General features: G+C 39.2%; 1 protein-coding gene across 2 annotated transcripts in view; it reads left to right on the top strand.

Annotated features, from left to right (window-relative positions):
- Phex (phosphate regulating endopeptidase homolog X-linked) overlaps window positions 1–21,878 on the top strand; it is a 219,512-nt gene that overhangs the window by 31,314 nt on the left and 166,320 nt on the right. For both annotated transcript variants that reach the window (XM_008828330.2, XM_029561216.1), the window contains exons 4-5: window positions 10,832–10,918; window positions 12,212–12,438. In XM_008828330.2, the coding sequence (XP_008826552.1) occupies window positions 10,832–10,918; window positions 12,212–12,438 (314 nt within the window). The remainder of the gene's footprint in view (window positions 1–10,831; window positions 10,919–12,211; window positions 12,439–21,878) is intronic.

The raw sequence follows: 21,878 nt of genomic DNA, 5'->3' as shown, positions 1-21,878 counted from the left end.
TTGGATACTAGCTTGTCACAAATAAGATGTTTGTTTAGAAAGCCTCACAGGTGTTGATATTTGCATAGTGGGAGATATTTTTAAAGCATTCATAGACCTTTTGTAAAATGAGAAAGGAAGCCGGGCGTGGTGGCGCACGCCTGTAGTCCCAGCACTTGGGAGGCAGAGGTAGGCAGATCTCTGTGAGTTCAAGGCCAGCCTGGTCTACATAGTGAGTTCCAGGCCAGCTGGGGCTACAGGGAAACCCTGCTTCAAAAAGACCAAAAAAAATGAGAAAGGAATTTTTTTAATGAACAGTTAAAATGGGTGTATGTAGAAACAGATATTTGTAACAGAGGAAAAAAAACACAAACGCAAATGTATCCTAATCTACAATTTTGCCTATTACTAACTGCAGAGGATTCCTTTAGTGGCTGTTTAGATCAAGTTCTACATTGAACTGCTTCTCCTACCACTGGTCCATTCTAAACTCATAAACTCATTTCCCAAAGGCCCTGTCATTTTTTGATACCGTTAAATCCTTAAGAGAATCATTTGTTTTTGCCCTCAGTCTACAGTCTAATTCTGTGATGTTGGCAGCCATCATTGTTTATTTCTGTCTTTGCCCTACATCTGAGGAAGCGAAGGTCAAGGAAATTATGTGACTTTCCCAAACCAATCCAGCCATATAATTTGTCCCCCACAGATTATGGGTCTACCATTTCAAATGTCTCCGATTTTAACCCAGGCGGAAAGAGCTGCAGGAGTGGAGGCTCTGTCCAGCTGGTGCCTTTGAGGAAATGCAAGAAGCCCAGTGTGATTGGAGCTCTGGCTTGGAAGGGAAGAGGTCTAAAAGACAAAACTGAAGAGCAGGGCAGGGGCCAGAGCATGCAAGCCTTGTATACTGTGTAAGGATCTTAGACGATATCCTAAGGCAATGGGAAACCATTTGTAAATGTCATGTCCAGGGACCTGATGAGTGATGTGTTCTGCTGGAGCATCCTGGCTGCCTGTGGAGAATAGCTTAGAGTCAGAGGCTGATGTATTGGACATCAGTTTAGCAGGTCCCATTGTGTCCATCCAAATGAGGGGAGAGTTAGTTGCAGGAAACTCTGAAGCATATTGATTAACCTTTTCTCACTATTTTCTTTTTTAAATAATACTTTTATTTATTATTTTTATTTTATGTGTATGTGTGTATTGCCTGCATGTATGTAAGTGCATGCACCCACGTCATGCAATGCCTGCGGAGGACAGAAGAGGCCAGTGAATTCCCTGGAACTGGAGTTTCAGACAGTTGTTAGCGGTCATGTGGGTGCTGGGATTCGAACCTGGGTCTTCTGCAAGAACAGTCAATGTTCTTAACCGCTGAGCCATCTCTCCAGCCCTTCTCACTATTTTCCTAAGTCAACAGGAAGGGTTATTGCCTCACTCGCATTGCTTCTGGTTTCTGTGACCTTACGAAGTTCCAAGTGCCCCACAGTCAGGGGCAGAATCGGGCAAGGAAGCCATCACAGCATCAGGTGCTCATGCATACTAGTTAGCACCTATAATCCCAGTCCTGTGTGGTTCACTGCTTATGCTAAAGGGGCTATTGCTTCCTCTCTTTGTGGAGAGAAGAGTCTGGATGGCGAAGCACAAGGAGCCTTTTCTATAATCCTCCATGCTCAGCAACTCAGTTCTAGAGAGACAGTCTCCCTGGACCACACATTGTGGTTTTAAAAGCCAGGAATAGAACCCATCTATCTCTCACCTCCTCCTGCAAGGTGGGAGTGAAAGCCGGGGTTAGTTGGGAAGTGGCTTTTGAAACCTATGTTTACAGTGTGTGTTTGGATACTACTTTCGTAGATGAGTGAGGAATCAGGAAGTCTAGATCTCAGATTTTTTTAGGATTTCAGGGATGTAATGTTTACCCCACTTTTTCTCTCTAGGGTATAGCTCCAACTGGAATTGAAAATACATTTCCCATGTCTTTATTTTTTCTACATTGGAAGTCTTCCTGGTACAGCATAGATCGACCCCATCCCCCAAACCAGTAAATCATCCCTTACCTCAATGTCCTACTGCAATTCAGTTTTAAGAAATGACCTTTCTAAAACTGGGATAGGCAAATCGAGGAACTAAAAAGATCCAAAAGCAAGGAGAAAGTTTCCAAAACAAAACAAAACAAAATATTTAGTGCTATCTTTAGAGAACAGTGGCACTAAAAGTGGAGTTGTATGGCTACTTGTATAGCTCAAGTGGTAGAGTGCTTGCTTAGCATGCACAAAGCCCTGAGTTTGATCCTCAGCATTACATAAAACCTGGCATGGTGGTGCATGCCTATAATCCCCACACTTGGGCAGTAGAGGCAGGAGGATCAGAAGTTCAAGGTCATCTTTAGCTACATAGGGAGTTTGAAGCCAACCTGCACTGTCTCAAAAACAAACAGCTCCACCACGCAAAAGCAAAAGCAGGAAAAAGAAAAACAAAGAAATAGCTGGTGAGATAGCTTAGTTGGTAAAGTGCTTGACTTGCGTTCTATCCCCAGAACTTATGTGAAAAAGCTGGATTTGGTGGTGCATGCTTGTCACATCAGTGTTGGGGAGGCAGAGATAGGTGGATCTCGCGCTTGCTAGCCAGCCAGCCTAGTCTATTTGGCAAGTTCCAGGCCAGTGCGAGACTCTGTCTAAAAAAATAAAATAAAAAAGGAGGGGGGGTCTAGGGAAAGAATTTGCCATACAACTATAAGGACCTGAGTTTAGATCTCCAGAGTCTACGTGAAAGCTGGCCAGAGCCATAGGGGACACCAATAATCCCAGCACACCCATGGGAAGATGGGCGGCAGAGACAGGAAAATCCCCGAAGCTCATGGGCCAGTAGTCTGGTTGAAGCGATGTTGAACAACAAGGTGGTGCAAGGAAAAGATTCAAGGCTGTCCTTTGACATCTACACATGTACCATGGCACTTACACACATGAACACAGACACACAGACACAGACACACACACACACACACACATACACACAAGGTGAGTGGTGTCTAAGGAATGACATTGGTCTTCTGGCTTCCACATGTTTGTGCACATATGTGCATTTGGACACAGACACACAAGCATGCATACACACATTACACACACACACACACACACACACACACACCAAACAAACAAACAAACAAAAAAGATAAGAGGTTGTAGAGTGAACAAAAGAAACCCCAAAGTTCCTTTCATGATTTTGGGTTGGACAGGATTATAGACATTACGGAAGACTGGTAAATACTGCAGGTTTAAAGTACTGGTTTTCAAAGTGTGTTCCTTGAACCTGGAACATTAGCATTACCTTGGAGTTTGTTGGGAGTATAAAATCACAGACTCTACCATAAATATACTGAATCAGATACTCCTCAAGGACTCAACCACCTATGTTTAAGTTGAGTGGGCATCAAGTTCTCTTGATGGTTCTGATGACCACTCAAGTTTGGACAGTACTGATTTAGACTAGAGCATGAAGTGAAGGGAAGCCTTGGGCACATAGTAACTTGGATCTGCTCCAACCTCACCAACTCTCCCACCTCTGACTAGATACCTCAGGAGCCTATTCCTGGTCACAAAATAGAATGACAGGGCAAAGGAATTGATGGCTGAACTTAAAGTCATGCCACGACTATAAAAAAGCAAGGCTGCATACAGTCAGGACAGGCCTTTCCTACAGAAATGGTTGAAGAATCTGTTCGGAAATTCTACAAGGGCACTAGTGCCTCTACCCACTGGATGCTTAGCTATATCATGGGGAAAACAACTTATGGAATTTTGCTGGGTATCTGATGTTCAAATGAGCAGGAGTCACAGAGCTGAGTCCAGATCTAAGTTCTAACTTTTATTAGCTGAGTCTCCTTGGACAAATTCTTATAGTTTTTTTTTTTCAACCTGCAGAATAGAGTTAATGATATATGGCTCTTAGGGATGTTTGGGAGGTTAACTGCAGTCAAGAACAATATACCAGACGTAGAACAGATCCTTAATAATGAACAGTATTACTATTGAGTCCTTGGATATCTCAGGAGTGCTCATAAAGGAACACTGCAGAGAGAATATAACCATGCATGGCCTTCACCTAAGAAGGTTGAAATAAGCTGTGGAAAAAAAATCAGATAACGAGAAGTTTTACTGTGGGTGAAACCGAAAATGAATTTTAATGATTTCAAGTTCAGAGACAGCTTTACATTGAATTATTTAAATAGTAAAGCTATTTTCCCGAGTTTAAATATCATATTGGCAGGTTCATGTAATGCTGTGCTATCAAAGAGCAGTGAGAAAATTTAAATTATTTTAAAGTGTAACCTTGGTAAGTATAATCCTTATAAATTGATTCACTTATAAGTGAACATAATAAAAGAATTACTTTCCATTAGACTTTTGTGGTATCTGGCAGTTTTATAAAATTGATTTTATTCTGGACAAAGAGGTCCCTTGTATTAAAAGGGGGGGTATTTTTGTGTTATTTAGTAACCCATGATTTAGATTAATGAGTTAGAATTTTTTATCCTCCTAAAATCATTCTTGCCCCTTTCACTTAAGCTGATGCTAACCAACAATTATCACTTATAAGATGATCAAAAAAAATGAACAGAGAAAATTATTCTGACAGTTTTTCTCCCTATATGTAGGTAGGAGTTTTCTAGAAGAATGAGAAATATCAGTTCTTATTGTCTTTTCAGTATGTCAAACAGACTTAGTTAATCCCATGCTTGACTGGCTATGGGGCTGAGGAACTGTAAAGCTAAGTGTCATGCAATTCGTGTAAAAATATGAGGGTTATATGATTCACAGACCGTGTCTTGGTTAACTTGAATTTTATTTTTTAATGGGAATAACATCATTGCAAGCTGATTTAGAGTCTCTAGGTTTAACTGCATAGGGCTTTAATACCCATGCTGTGTGAGTTAGAAAAATGAATTTTTTTTTAGTACAGTAAATAAGCCAAAGAGCCTGGAACCAAATTGAAGTCTACAGCCTAGAAAATCAACAAGGACTAAAAATAGTAGGATTAGAGGTGACATTCAACCATGGACCATTCAAAGGTGGTTTTTAACTATCACCCAAGGAGAAACCAGGCCATGGTATGATAGGATTTTTATTAAAAAAATATAGATCTAGAACATTCTGTTCATTATGTAGGTGTGGAAGCTTCAAGTACAGATTTGGTGTTCTGATGTTTGCAGTTTTTTCGTTTGTCTTACTCGAATTAAGAAAGCACTCCCTTTGATTTCCAAAGTGAAGCATTGGCATAATCTAAAGGAAATTCAGAATTTGCCTCGGTGAAAGTTGATGTGGAAGTTTTCCAGTGCAAGTTAAGAAAATTAAGAAAAATAGTTCCAGGATCCCCTGTTATCTTAACAACCCAAGGATTTCCTTGAGCGCTAGCACAGGGAATACATGGAAATTCTGGAAATCTGGTAGGAGCAGGAGAAGGAACACAAAGGAGAAAAGAACAGTAAGTCTCTCCAGCCATCTCATTTATGTGGTGTCAACTCAGCATGAAGGTTCTTGGAAAAGTTTTCCTCATATGCCTGAGACTTTACATAACTGGATTAAAAAAAATTTTTTTTAATATTTTATTTTTTTTATGTGTATGAGTGTATTGTCCCCATGTATGTGAGTGCACCCATGTCGTGCAATGCCTCGGAGGTGAGAAGAGGGCTTCGGATTCCCCTGGAACTGGAATTAAGGACGGTTCGTAGCCAGCATGTGGATGCTGGGAATTGAACCCAGGTCCTCTGCAAGAGCAGTTAGTGCTCTTAACCGCTGAGCCATCTATCCATCTTTAAAAAGCCTCAGCTGCACAGGGGTGCTGTGAACTTCTGATTCACCACGGTACTGTGAAGTCCTCAGGAGTCTCCTCCTTCCTTTGAAACTTTCTTCTTATCTTCCACAGTGCTCAATAAAGGCCATCTGAGCAGAAAGAGTGAATTCAGGGAGTAGGATTGATAGTCTTTGGACTACTGAGCAGAAAAGAACTAGAATGCTAAGTATTTTCCTTCTAGTACTGAAGAGCAGGAAATGGGTGATTAAGCGGAGGCAGTTGGTAAAATTAAACTAGTATTCATGAAAACAGATGAATGAAGTCTCGGTTGATACAAAAACTAGAATGTGAAAAAAACCCTAAGAGATGAAAAGAAATGATAAAAGTAGTCAGCCTAGCTTTCTACAGTTCCTTTGCATTTGGATGGGCAATTATTTCTCTTTTTTTCCTTGTCAGGAGTTCAACTCAGATAGTATTTGCTAAGTATCAGTCATGGCCTTGGGTTTCAGACTTGAATGTGACCCAGCCCTTGCTTAAAAAGAGTAATCAATCTAATGGAGAATAGCTATTGTCAATGCCAATTTTTCATGCCAAAATATCTTTGGTAATGTTATTTGAAGTACAATCACCAAAATATTTTGTTTATTAAAATCCTCTCATGATTCATCCCTTATGGGGCCAGTCTTGGCTGCCCACACCATGTGCAAAACGAAATTCTAGACGGACTATAGATATAAATGTGAAGCAATAAAAATTCTAGATGATTTTTGGGGTAGACAAAAATTTTTTAAATAACAAAGCATAATAATTATAAAGGAGGAAATGAACAAATTGAACTGCATTAACATATGGAATTTTAGTTCATCACCAGTAAGAAAATGAGGTCTGTGGAATAGAAGATTTTGCAATACAAATATTCAAAAAAAGATGTGTGTAGACTATGTAAAGAACCTCTGCAAATCAAAAGAAAAGGGTAAGTTATTCAAATGGGTGAAATAGAATGGAGACTTGAATAATCACTTCACATTTGGGCTGGACTAGGAGATCAAGCTCAATAATAGAGTGTTTGCTCAGCATATACAAGGCCCTGAATTCAACCCAGAGCTACAAAAACAAAAATATCAAACAAATAAAAAAGGTGAATGCTGGTTGTCATGGTTGGAGGAATCATGGGGCTTCTGGGATGATAGTTTTGCTTACTTCAGTGTGTTTATTTTGTAGAATCCTTTCAAATTATTATCTGTTCATTTTTCTGTAGAATGTATGTTATACGTTGGTTGATGGTCCAATTTTGTATATGGTTAACTTGGTTTGTCATCCTGTATAAACTACCACTTTAAAAAATATTTTATTTGGGCTGGAGAGATGGCTCAGCAGTTAAGAACACTGACTGTTCTTGCAGAAGACCTGGGTTTGAATCCCACACGGCAGCTAACAACTGTCCATAACTCCAGTTCCAGGAGATCTGACAGCCTCTTCTGTCCTCCACGGGCATTGTATGATACTGGGGCACTTACCCACATGCAGGTAATACATACATACACATAAAATAAAAAATGAATAAAATATTAAAAATATTTTATTTATTTTTAATTGTATGTGTCTGAGTGTAATGTCTGTATGTAAGTGCACCTGTGTCATGCAAAGCTTGCAGAGGTCAGAAGGGGGCATTGGATTTCCCTGGAACTTGAGTTAAGCATGGTTGTTAGCTGTCCTGTGGCTGCTGGGAATTGAATCCAGGTCCTCTGCAAGAGTAGCCAGGATTTTTAACTGCTGAGCCATCTCTTCAGTCCACTACCACTTTTTTTGAGACCAGTTCTCATGTGGCCCAGCCTGGCCTCAAACTTAGAATGTAGCTGAGGATGACCTTGAACTTCTAATCTTCTTCCCTCTATCTCTTGAGTGCTGGGATCACAGTCATGTGCCACCATGCCTGGTTTATGCAGTGCTGGGATCAAATCCAGGGCATTGTTCATACTAGAAAAGCACTGGACCAACGGAGCAACTGAGTGATATCCACAGGCACCACTTACTGATTGCCTTTGTCATGTGCCCAGGCTCTGAGCTAGAGGTTTTCTGTGCAATAAAGTTGAAAAATATTTATTGCATCCTGGGAAGTATGGAGTATTATCCAAATTTACAGATGAAAAAGCCACAGCTTTGAGAGATAAATAGTTTGCCTAAATTCTAGCTAGGAGGTAGCAGTGAGCTGAAACTAAAACTTGTGTATGTGATTTGAAAGCCCACCTTTTTTCCTGGAGTAAGTTATACCACTTTCCATTTATTTATTTTTATTTTATGGGTATGAGTGTATTGCCTTCATGAGTGTAAGTGCACTGGTATTGTGCAATGCTTGTAGCAGCTAGAAGAGGGTATTTAATTCTCTGGAACTGGAGTTACAGATGGTTGTTAGCTACCATATGTGTGCCGGGAACTGAACCTGGTTCTTCTGGAATAACAGTCAGTGCTTTTAACTGCTGAGCTATGTCTCCAGCCTCCTTTATTTCTTTTCTGAGATAGTGTTTCACTCTGTAATCCAGACTGGTTTGGAACTCACAGCAATTCTCCTGCTTTGCCTCCCTTAGGGCTAGAATGGCAAACTTATGCCACTATACCTGGATGTCTTAGGGTTTTTTTTTGTTATTGTTGTTGACCCAGTTTTATTTGAACACAATGAGGACAAGAAAAATACGTAATATATGTAGTGTTAAGATTTGTTGAGAAGAATTTTTCCAAACAGTTTTGAAGTTTGAGATTGGTTGCACTATGAATTGTTTTCTTTTTCTAATGGAACATGGTAAGAAATGGGAAGAGTGATAGAAAAAATCCTCCATTAAATAACACTGGCTATGCTTGGAAAGTCCTGAATGGGTGACCTGTGAGCCCTTCTCCACACTTTAGGGATGTTTTAATGACTTGAGTAATTGCCTGTGATAGGCAGGCGCTGTTTGCTGCTTATTAATGACTCTCCAGGCTTGATCTTTTTCCTTTTTTCACTAATTCACATGCAGAGATATATAAGATGGAGCTGCAAGCTGATTGCCACATCACTGTCTGCATAGCAATTCTCTCCTGCCTGCTTGGATACAAAGATAAAGGGGAGAAGCGAAGGGAAAAAATGTGACAATGAACCTCCAATAGCTGAATCTGTATGAAAAGCCAAATTTTGGTACAGAAATCAGAATTTTGACCTACGTAAATTATTGATCTTTGTGAAGTGTTAGAATTTGGGGATTTTACTGCTTAGCATGTGTGTGTCTTCTTTTTACATGCCTGTGGCCTACAGCATGCCTTGGAAGCACACACAGGTAAATATTGGATGTTTGTAGTTCTTTTGGCTCCTCTGGCTCCTCTCTTTGTCCTTAGGACACTCGTGTTTGCAGCCTGTAGAGTGTTTATAATTTCAGGGCATCATCACAATCTAAAGAAATAGGGATTATTTACTTCCAAATATGTCTCCCTAACAGTCCAGTGACTGTAATAACTGCATAAGCACTATGGAAGAAAAGAGTGTGTGATGGCTTGAATGGAAGTATATGTGGATATGGATTTAGAACTTTTTGTGTGTTGACATAAAAAACAAAACTCTGTTCTTTATTCCTGGAGTAAGTTATACCAGTTTCCATGCTATGATAATGCACAAGAAGCACCAAACAAACACTTGAAGAAGCCCACATCCAAATCAACTTTAGTTACTGGAATCTATCTAGTAATATGGACTTGTTTTATGTACAGGTGCTTATAAAAACAAAAGCTGTGGGCTGGAAAGATGGCTCAGAGGTTAAGAGTGCCTGCTGTTCTTGCAGAGGACCCAACTTCAGTTCCCAGCACCCATACTTGGTGGCTCACAACTGTTTGTAACTCCAGCTCCAGGGGATCTGAAGCCCTCCTTTGGCTTCTGTGAACACTTGCACACATATGCACACACACACATATACACTTACATGTAAAAATAAAATAAATCTTTTAAAAATGGACAAGATCTTTGGGTTGCATGTTTTGTAATGTAGACCTTCTAGTTTAGAAGAAGTGAGTTCTTCTGGGAATATGTAATTATTCATCAGTTTCATTAGCATTGTACATTGTGTCTTTATGCTCTTTAGAGAACTGTAGGAACATCTGTTGCACTCTGATTTTGGAGGCTGTTAGGTGTTTTCCTTGAATGCTCTGACAACAGCAGTTGCACATGCTTGGAATAAGCAGTGCCACAGGGGCTGCAGTTACCATAGGGATTTATCAGCTTGGCTTCATGTTGGTAAATTGATCCCCTCAAATCAATTCAAGGTGCTTTTTTCCCAGAAGTTTGTTTCCACTGAATCCTGGTTTTCTCCTTTCCTTATTTGATAGAAGAGTAACAGCTACCATTTTTGACCTTCAAAGAATCTTATTGGTGATTTTATAAATAGAAAATCATTTCCCAAGTGAATTTGGCAAACATTGCACACACATGGCCTCACTTAAATGGCCAGGACTTTGCATGTGTGAATGGGCAAATTTTCAGACAATTCGGATAGGCTTTCCAATCTCACTTCTTTATTTCCTGTCGAAACAACTTCTTTCATGTCCACAGCATGTTTATGCAACATTGAATAAAACTTCTAATGGGAAATTTCTTCCAGGTGACCTCCCCGAGAGGCTGGCCCATGAAGAAATCTCAGGAAATTTGACCCTGATGAAATTGCCTCCATTGAGAATATTACTTGGTGCAAAAACAACAGACTGAATTCAGTTATTTTTGGTTCTTGAATAAATGAATTCTGCTTCCTTTTGTGTAGGTGGTAGAAGAAATTAACCCCGGCAGAAAGTCCAGTCTTAGTTAGAAGTTGAACTTTGGGTTTCTTCTGAGTAGGAGAGCCCTGGATAAGAGAATGTTAAATTGCTTTTATTTGGACCTCAAGCAACTTGGAATCTCTTCTGCTGTCTGCATTTCTTTTATATATCTGTGTTTTCCAGAGTCGTCTGTTTATATATTTAATTTACTGGCATCTGAGACTATGATTATTGACTGACCTCCAATTTGGCATCATGTGTGAGTGAATACTAATGAATCCTTTCTTCACCTTTCTAGCACTTTTGGAGAAATCAATCAGTAGAAGGCGGGACACTGAAGCCATACAGAAAGCCAAAATCCTTTACTCATCCTGCATGAATGAGAGTAAGTAATAAAGAAAATAAATAAAATATTTATGATCCTTATTCTTCAGAATCCTATGAATGTTTAAAGGTGTGGTTAAGGAACAAAGAGCTAAAATTCTATTAATGTTCCAAGGTGTTACTTAAGGAAATAAAAAGTTGGATTTTGATGAGTGTTAGTTAATCTACTGTGACTGGTATGGTGGAGAAAATCATCATCTTAAAACCTTTTTTATTGTATTTTAAAATTGAGTGTGTGTGTTTATGTTTATGTTTATGCATATGAGTGCAGATGCCTTTGGAGGTCAGAAGATGTTGGATCCCAACGTGTTGTGAGCCACCCAATGTGGGTGCTAGGAACTTAACTTGGGTCCTCTGCAAGACTTAACTATTGAGTCATCTCTCCAGCCCTCAGAAAATAATCTTATTTCTGTGACTGGAACTATTTGGATATCTGTTACTGTACAAAAATTTGGATAGAGCAGTAGAGCAAACCCTACTGTATGTATCTGGTACACAAAGCTGAATCTCTATCCAGGCCAGTTCTGGTCTGCAAAAGAGACTTGGAGGTAGTATACTTTGGAGAACTGTATACCATAGAAGCTACTGGAACCTAGAGATATTTCAATTCCTAGGAATGTTAGGCTGCTTTGTCAATATAACAACCTTGCTTGGTGGGAGGCAAAGGCCTCAGGTTAGTCTCCCTATACCTGTCTCTGCTTTCTTAAGACAATTGCCGAATTGAAGCCAGTTCTTCTAGAAAGTGTGTTAACTGGTTTACGATTGGGGGATATTATTTGGCATGCTGAAAACACTTATTCTCAGGGGAGTCCTTGGCTTAACTGAGCCATGTTGTTTAGTTAGGGTTATTCCTTGGTGCCACTAAGTACCATCAGCTTAACTTCATTCATTGACTGGGGTCTGTGCAGTAAGCCCATCAACATTATAGAGAATATTTAGCCACTGAAGTATGTCATAGGCAGTTTTGCGGCTATAGTTGTGCTCAATCCATCCTGTCCTTCTCACCTTCTCCCTAACAGCTGAAGTTTCAAATTGGCTTCATGAGAATTTTCTCTTGAGAAGATAAACTTGAATTTTAGCTTGGTTATCCAGTTTGTAACTCATTTTTGTTGTTGCTTTGAGTCAGCCTCCTGAAGCCCAGACTGGCCTCAAAGTCACCATTCAGCCAAGGGTGGCTGAGCACTCTTGACTATTCTGTCTCCACCTCCCAAATTCAGGGATCACAGGCATATACCACCACATCTGACTTCTAGTTTGCAATTCTGACTTGCCCTTTATATCTCTTCCCTTTCAGAAGCGATTGAAAAAGCAGATGCCAAACCACTGCTCCACATCCTGCGGCATTCACCTTTCCGCTGGCCTGTGCTTGAAGCTAATATTGGTCCTGAAGGGGTTTGGTCAGAGAGAAAATTCAGTCTACTGCAAACACTTGCAGCATTCCGAGGTCAATACAGCAATTCTGTGTTCATCCGTTTGTACGTGTCCCCTGATGATAAGGCATCCAATGAACATATCTTGAAGGTATAGTCTGAGTCCTTTGTTCATTCTAAGGTTAGCTATTTAGGATGCCTTCTTTATTGTGAGGTGGGGGGATGGTCCAAGGTCTCAGTATCCCAGGCTGACCTCAAACTTGCTGCACCTGAGGATGACCTCGAACTCCTGATCTTCCTGCTTCCAGCTCCTGAGGGCTGGGATTACAAGCATCTACCACCACACCCTGTTTATATAGTGCTGGGGATTGACCTCAGAGCCTCATGCGTGCTAGGAAAACAGTCTGTCAACAGAGCTGTTTCCTAGCTTGGGTGCCTTCCTAGGGAAGGAAAAACGTGTTGCCTTAATGGAATGATAAGATAAAAATTCAGCTGAACATTAGGATCTACAATAATATCCTGCTCCAAGATTTGCAGAATGAGGATCATTAGCAGAGAACTTTTGTCAGCTTTTCAGGAATCCTGTGAGTGGGTTTCAAGTGATCTGCGATCTCACTCTCAGGTTCCTGCTGTGAGTTTGTAAAATCCAGTAGGGGAGAGGGCTGTGGGTCTCCTGACAGGGGAGAACACATACTGTGATTCCTTTTATGAACATTTTGAGTACATGCCTACACCTCCATTGTCAAGTTCAATCTGAATCTGTCCTCCTTCCTTTCAAAAGGTAAAGCAAAATTTGTTCTAAGTACATCTTCTGTTGAAAGAATGAGCATCTCTTCCATAAAGAGGTAGATTAGGTAGATATACCCTCAGGTGGATCATGTTGGTAAAATTAGGAGGCTGTCAGAAAATTACCGACCACAAAAGATTCATCAATAAAAGAGGGTTGTAAGAGTTCAAATAACATTGCCCAAATCATTTTATGTGTTCATCCTGCTGTTTTTTCTTCTTTCACAGAAGAATAATAATGATGCTATTGAACATTGATTTATACCCTAATTCTGCTTTGTCAAAGCAGAAAATATTACTGATATATTGTCATTCAAATTATAGAAGTATAAAACCATTTCCTACTTGACATAAGTCAACATTCCAAAATCAAAAGCCCAGAATTTCTCTTTTGAGTTAAGCAAGAGGTGAGCATTGTGCTTTCTGTAAAGGGCCAGATGGCACATATTTGAGGCTTTGCTGGCCATCTGGTTTCTGTTGCAACTATTCAGCTCTGCCACTGCACCTGGGAAAGCAGCCTTAGATGATAAATGGGTGTGGCTATGTGGCTAGGTGGCCTGAAGGCTTTAGGTTTTTGACCTATAGTACAGACAATAATAGGTCTCAATAAAAATCTTTGATTGTTGAAAGAATTCTAATCTACTCAGAAGGAAAGTCTCAGTTACGGAGACAACTGTGTTTCTGTGTTGGATGATGAAGTGGAAACATAGCATTGAGTCATCTTCTAATGTTATTAGGGTAAGGTGTGCTATTGAGACACAGTGATGGTGGTAATCTAATGAACTTTTGTCCTATGTGGATAGAATACTCAATTTTTAGAGCCAGATTTTTAAGACTATCATTCTCAATTGTAGAACTATTATGATATTCTTCCAAATACATTAGGTGATGTTTTAAAGAAGGAAACTGTCATCGAAACTTAACTTTACACACTCCATTGAGTGGTAGAAGATCTTTATTCACACAATGATAAACCATTGAAAATGGTAACTATATTCACTTCTTTCTGGATCAAAGCAAATTGTTGAACTAATTTTTTAAATATTTTATCATGGAGAAAATAGCAACAAAAATAAAAACAAAAGAATAAACTTCCATGTGCCTATGAATCCAACCCCATTATCTTCAACTTTGTGCTATTTTTGTCTTATCTAAAACCCTCCTTTTTGAAGTCTGGAGTCTTTTATAGCATATCTAAAATATATCTTTGTACTGTAAGTCCACAACCAATATGCAATCTTAATTCTATATATCACATCTAACATGTAGTTAATCTTATTTTTTAAAAACATTTATTATTTTTTTTATTTTATGTATATGCGTATTTTGCCTACATGTAGGTAAGTGCACCCGTGCCATGCAATGCCCATGGAGGAGAGAGGAGGCTGTTGGATCCCCTGGAACTGGAGTTATGGACAGTTGTTAGCTGCCATGTGGGTGCTGGGATGCAAAACAGTCAGTGTTCTTAACCGCTGAGGTGCTCTTAACGGCTGAGTAATCTCTCTAGCCCTGGTATCAGTACTCTTAAAGTACCCCAGGAATTTTCTAGAACCACTGCTTTACTTTGTAAACTCAAGGGCAGGATCTGTGTCTGGTTCATTTTCTTGCCATACAGCACCTGTTAGTGGCTTATATTAATACCGGAAAAAAATAAAATTGTCAGCCTAATGACTTATTGTTAGACCCACAGATGAATGCTCTCTTTACTCCAATCAAAAGGACTTCCTTTAAAAATATTATCATTTAAAAAAATTTTTTCTGTGTGTGAGTATATTGCCCACTCATATGTAAGTACAGCCCTGTCATGCAGTGTCTTGAAGAGGCCAGAAGAAGGCCCCTGGAACTGGAGTTATGGACAGTTGTTAGCTGCCATGTGGGTGCTGGGATGCAAAACAGTCAGTGTTCTTAACCGCTGAGCCATCTCTCCAGCCCCTATTTATTTTTTTTTAAAGCAGATATTTTAACATATATTATGGAATAATATATGAATTATTTACATGTATTAATTCATTATACAATCACTGAAAGATAATAACAAGCTAGATCTAGGATTTGTAGTCTTATCTATAATTCTGTAAAGATTCTGTTGGAAAAGAGCAGTTGGTTCTAAAATATTGGTTCACAAATCTTGAGAATACTTCTTTTCTAATAAGATTCTCTGTTTCTTTTTTTTTCATGTACTTTTTCTTCTTTTATTTATTTATTAATTTTTATGGGGCTTTTGGCTACTCTAACATTCTCCCCCATCTGAAGAGGTAACCCTAAAATCTTTTAAAGATTAGATAAAAGCTCCCAAATATTTTTGACATTTTTTGCCTTTGGAACTGAATATGTTGCTAAGAGGCCTAAAGACATTGTGAATTTTAGCCAAGAAACTGGCTACTTTTCTTTGGGGTCTTTTTTCCCTAACTGCCTAGTGAATTCCTACCTCCTATTCTTATCACACCATCCTCTGAAGAGGTTACCCAACTTGCAGATAGGGAATCAGGACACAGACCACTCTGGCTTCTTCCATGCTGAACAGGGACGGAGGGTGAGGCAATTCGAGTACGGCCCCAGTGGGTCTATCTAAAAGATTCCCAAATTGCATAACTCTTATCACCACATGGAGGCAGGATCACATGAAGGCAGGATCCTCTGCGTTCGTTCTCAGCCCCTATGCCAGAGGGAGGCCAGAACCAGGCACTCTCTAGCGATGTGCTGTGATCACAGCCGCTACTCTGATGGAGGTAGGAGCCCACCCTCTCAGGCTGTCTGCTAGGATCTCAGCCTTAGCCTACCAAAGCCAGGTCTCACAGTTAATCTTTAATTTTCCTGATTATAGTAAACATTTTGTTTTTATTTTGGTTTTTGCACTACTGAGGATAGAAGTCAGGGCCCAATGCATGCTAAGGATATACTCTATCATTCAGCTACACCTCTAGCCCCTCAAATATGCTCTTAAAACCCCCATACAGAAGCAGCTGCATTTTGCTTCAGGCTAAAATTAAGAATCACTTGTGCACTTGTTTGATAAGTCTGTTTAATTAATTTATTTTTTAAGTAAATAATTTATTGAGAATTTTATACATGTATATAAGGTGTTTTGACCAAATCCATGCCCACTCCCTCCCATCCAACTCCCATATCTCCCCATCACTTTTACTTCATGTACTCTTTCTTCTTCTTTGATTTATTTTTTATGGGGCTTTGGCTACTCTAACATTTCCCCCTCTGAAGAAGTAACCCTAAAATCCTTAAAGGATTAGATGGAAGCTCCCAAATATTTTTGATTTTTGGCCTTTGGAACAGAGTATGTTGCTAAGAGGCCCAAAGACATTGTAAGTTTTAGCCAAGAAACTGGCTACTTTTCTTTGGGGTCTTCTTATCCTAACTGCCTAGCCAATTCGGTAAGTCTGTTTTAATCTAAATAGTCCTTCCTCTTTGTCGTTAAAGTCACATTTATTTGCTTTGAAAATGGGATTATTTGTCCTATATAACTTCCCAGAATCTGGATTTGATTGATTTCAGGATAACCTAATACCTGATGAGACAAAATTCTTACTTATAGGAGATCCACAGCTTAAAAATTCCAGAGAGGGGCTGGAGAGTTGACTCAGCAGTTAAGAGTACATATTGTTCTTGAAGAGAACCCTAGTTCAGTTCTCAACACCAGCATCAGGTGGCTCACAACCATCTGTTGTATATAACTTCAGCTCCAGGGAGTCATGCTTTCTCTGGTTTCTGCAGGTACCTGCACTCCTGGGCACATACCCACATACAAACACACATACCCACACACAGACACATAATTAGAAATAAAAATAAATTCAGGGGAAACAATAGGATCATATAATTACCAACTAAATAATTCCTTGCTGAACCAATGTATCATCAATAGCTGCTAAACTTGTTAAGGTAAAAGTTTGGGAAATTATTGAGAGATTGGACTGATGTTATCTGAACCTAAAAATCAGTGGTAACATTGCTATAAATGGAAAAACCAGTATTGTGTGCCTCTTGATACCAGTCAGGAGTACACACCATCACCAAAGATGTTGTGCTAAAAAGTGAAAATGAATTAAGCCTCTCATTTTAGTACTAATTTATAGAAAATAGGGGAAACATGGTAACAGCTTGCCTTGCACACTTAATATTTAATTATACTGATTCTAGGAACACTAAACTGTCAATAGTAGAACACTTTCCAAATGTAAGGAGGCACTCGTGTACTTATTGCTTTCCTTTGCCAAGATGGTAGCTTGTTCCAAATTGAAGCGTTTCAGTGTTACTTGGCATTTGAGTGGAGCACACGTTGGCGTTAGTTCTGTTCCTATTTGTACCAAATTGCATGAGTGAATGTTCACACACCCAAATTAACCTCCTCCCCCAAACAAAATAGAGCTACAATCTTTCTAGTCATGAGACATTTATGAGCATGTGTCTAGAGATGGCACAACAACTTTTGTTCTGAGATCTGCATGGAATCTAATAAACCTGATACCAAAAGTCAGTTAATTCTTGACTGCCAAACTTGTAGAACGTGTGTGCATGTTGGTCTTTTATTAGTTTTGAAATTTGGGGGCTGGTGAGATGGTTAATCAGGTAAAGGTTTGTTATCAAGCCTAATGACCTGAGTTTGATCCCTGGAACCCATATGATGGAGAGAGAGATCTGTCTCCCACAAGTTATCCTCTGACCTTCACATATGCATGGTGCCATGTGAATACTCACCTTATACACCTAAAATAATAAATAAATGAGATGCAAAAAATTTTAGTTGTTAAAAACAAAACTTAAGGAGTCCCTGAACCTTTTTTTAGGTTTGTGGAACATAGTTTGAAAAACACTGGTGTGGTGGTAAGAGTAGGAAGAGACTGAGTTTTGAGTATTGAGACTGAGTTTCTCAGTTTAGCTTTGTGAGTTACTCAGTATCCCTACGTATATATTTTTATCTTTCTTGAGTCTCATTCTTTTATTTTTTAAAAAACATTTTATTTATATTTTATGCTATGTGTATGAGTGTATTGCCTGCATGTGTGTAAGTGCAAGTGCACCCATGTCATTCAATGCCAGAGGAAGTCAGAAGAGGGCCTCACCCCCCCCCAAACTGGAGTTACAGAGGGTTGTTAGCTACCATGTGGATGCTGGGAATGGAAAACAGATCTTCTGCAAGAGCAGCCAATGCTTATAACGCTGAGCCATCTCTCCAGCCTCCATTGAGTCTCATTTTCTATGTATAAGGAAGGTTAAATGATAATTTCTTTTTCACTGTTGCTATTAGGCTTCAGTGATTTGAATTTTGTGAGTTTTTCCTGGCAGATGCTGGTCCATGGTGGCATATGACAAAAGGCTCCCTTTTCTTGAAGCATAGCTCAGCAACTGGTCAGGACCATTTGAATAATACTTCTCTTCAATTCATGTACCTGGCAGGCCTATTTGACTTCCAATTTGGTTGTACAGGAAATAGCCATTTTCTTTAGTCAGCCTAATCTCTGACCCTGAGTTTCTACCCACTTTACTGTTGAAGAGTGTGTGATGCCTCTGGGTGCAGAAAAATGCACTCTGTCCAATGGGCAGATGTATTTCCATCTTCAGCATATGCAGTTTGGTTCACACACTGGCCTGTCGAAAAGCTCCCCTGTGCCAAGATGGTACAGCATTTGCTGCAAATTTAAACAGGAGAAAGATAAAAGTATAAGAAACAACAGAAGTGTATGCTTTAAAACATTACCTAACTAGATGTGCTTCAATTTGTCTTACGCCTGTAGAGAGAAAGAATGAGGATTTAAGGGACAATGAAAAACTGCAATATGTGATCCTGAAAGACTGTTTGGAAGGTCAGGGTCATCCAAAAATAAAACATTTCAAAGTCATTGTTTCTGGCCCTCTGCAAAATTCATGATGGCAGCCAAAGAGTCTTTTAGAAATGAAGCTTCTCTAATGTTTTGTCTTCCTTTTCTCCACATTATTATCTGTCAAATGTTTCTTTTTGCATTACTATTTTGTTTCCTAACCCAAAGTTTATTATGATTGGAATATCAATTGTACTTAGACAAAGATAATTCACATTTTCAATTCAGTGTATCTGCTTTCCATAAATCACAGTTTTTGTGATATATATATATATAGAACAGGTCTCTTTGTGTAGCTGGGCTGTCCTGGACCTAACTCTGTAGCCCAGATAGGTCTGAATTGTCAGTCCATCTACCTCTACCTTTCAAGTGCTAGGATTAACTTTTTATTTTGTTTTATTTTATTTTGTTTTGTACTTGCAATATTCCTATCAATTGTAAATGCAACGAATGAAAAAAACACACACAGGATAACACCATGTACTGGTATGGACTTTCTGAGAAAGACTTTGCCTCAGGAGTTTCTGTGTTTCTAATGAGATTTAGTTGACTGACCTTATTCAATCTGTTGGTATACTTAAGATGTTCCCTAGAAACCATAACAATCTGAAGGTTTATAAAAGGTCTGGCAACCTCACTTGAATTATCCAAACTTTTACCATAAGTGGTTTTAACTTAATTTCGTGAGACAAACCTTTGACTTTCTTGATATTATCTACACAGTTTCCTTTCCTACAAGATTGAAGCTCACAAGTCACCAAGTGATCCAAATTTAATTGAAAGCCACAGCATCTTAATCAAAATATTTTGTTTCATGATTCTGGCTTACTTAATTGTTGGAAGAAACAATGGTAGATTGGGAATTGCAATAGGACGAAGCCAGAATGGCTTATGATTCAGTTGTCTCAGGCCAATTAGAGAAGGTTGAACAAAATAATTTGAAGGTTTTTAGCAATACACATAAACTAGATAGATATTTTGAAAGTATTTTTACTCCCAAAATAATAGCAGTATTTCCTTAAGTTTTTTTTAAAAAATTGTTTATCGGTCTTTTTTAAAATTTATTTAATAACTACATAATTAGTAGAAGCATTTCATTACAACACATTGACAAAGTCAATATCAGTTTCCAGAGCAAAGATGCATCTCTTTCAAAATTGGCTGTAAATTTTTAGGTTCACAGTGTTGAATTAATACAGTTATATATTATTGTGCTCAGTATAAACCCTATAAGACATAAAATTGAATGAGGTTTTAACCTTTCAAAAAGATCGCCATTTCTTTTTAAAATATACTGTTTTGTACAGACAAGCTCATTTTAAATGCAACTAACACTTGCAGTAGGGCAGTGGGCACAGTGAAAGTTACCCAGGAAAGATGCTGGCCCCAAGAAGCTTGGGGGTTGGGCTGCCCAGGCATGCAAAGGGAGGTGAGGGAGGGAACAGGCCGAGAGGCTCCAGGGGACTAGAGGGAGGAATTGGGTTGGTCTGGGTGCAAAGGATCAGGAAGCAGTGGGGAGTCTGAGCCAAGAGGTCAGACCGGAGGTCTGGGGTGCCAAGAGAAGGAATGGGCCTCATGCCCATGCTAGGAGGAGAGATGGGGTGGGGGAGGTGGGAGGGTGAATGAGGCTGGGGGGAGTCAAGGTGCTACTTTAAGTTTTATTATAACACTACTATAACTTTTCCTTTTGTAGAATTTGTTGCATGTGAAAAGGGTTCTCATGGAAAACTATAATCATATATTTTAAAAAATGTTTTATTTATTATTTTTATTTTCTGTTCATGTGTTTAAGTGTACCCATGTCATGCATTGCCCATGGAATCTGAAGAAGGCATTAGATTCCCCTGGAACTGGAGTTACAGATGGTTGTTAGCTGCCATGTGGGCACTGGGAATTGAACCTGGGTCCTCTGCAACAGCAGTCAGTGCTCATAACTGCTGAGCCATCTCTCTAGCCCCAGATTCCATATGTTCTAAAGGAATAAAATTCTTGAGATTCCAGTAAGAGAGAGATGAATCTGGAGGGAGAGGGACCAAAACAATTTAAGCCATGGAAAGTAATAATATGGACATGTAGGATTCAGTTATTATTCATATCCTCTTAGTATTTGATTTGCTATTTACGTTTTATATCTTGTTAATTTGACTTAACTTTTTTTTTTTTGGTCTTTTTGAGACAGTGTCTCCCTGTAGCCCCAGTTGGCCTGAAGCTGGTGTGTAGACCAGATTGGCCTCAAACTCACAGAGATTTGCCTGTCTCTGCCTCTCAATTGCTGGGACAAAACGTGTGCGCCACCATGCCCAGTGCTCGTCTTAACTTTTAAATGTGTGAATCAGAGATTTGAATGGGGAAATCTAGTGTCGTGTAATCCATTTTATTCAGTCTTCAGTCAGTTGCTGATCATCAAGAAAGAACAAGTCACAGATTTAAAGAAGATGCTGGAATCTTTTTTTATTGTAATTTTAAAATTACATGCAGTTGAAATATCTGGTCCAACTGTATGGCCTTAAACACCCAAAAGGAAAGTATAACCAAAGATTAAAAGGGCCAATATAATTTCATGAGTCCATATGTATACCTAAAGGTTACATAACAAGCAACAATGCCAGACAGGCGATACCTTCTTTTGAGTTGTTGGCCAGGGTGGCCAAAGGGATTCCCAGATAGTAACCCAGCATAGAACTGGGAAAATGAACAGCAGACCCCAATCTTATCCAAAGGAATATTGACAACTGATTACCACTAGATGAGGAACAGCTGACCCTACTAAAACAAAGACCTCTAGATAGGATGACTAGATTCACCAGAAGGACAAGTAGTGGGGAATGGCTGGGGGTGCTGCCAACACAGCCGACAGTAGCAAGGATATCAGAGTATAAGCGCTCTAGTGGGGGGAAGGAGGCTATGGGAGGGTGCTATCTGGGAAGTGGGTGTAAAAATAAATAAATTAATTAAAAAACAATAATAATTC

This window comes from Nannospalax galili, unplaced genomic scaffold (genome assembly GCF_000622305.1).
Source record: "Nannospalax galili isolate Female #2095 unplaced genomic scaffold, S.galili_v1.0 scaffold1053, whole genome shotgun sequence".
In the NCBI taxonomy this organism is placed as follows: Eukaryota; Metazoa; Chordata; class Mammalia; order Rodentia; family Spalacidae; genus Nannospalax; species Nannospalax galili.
The sequence above is the reverse complement of the archived record's forward strand: the minus strand, read 5'-3'. Positions and strand labels throughout refer to the sequence as shown.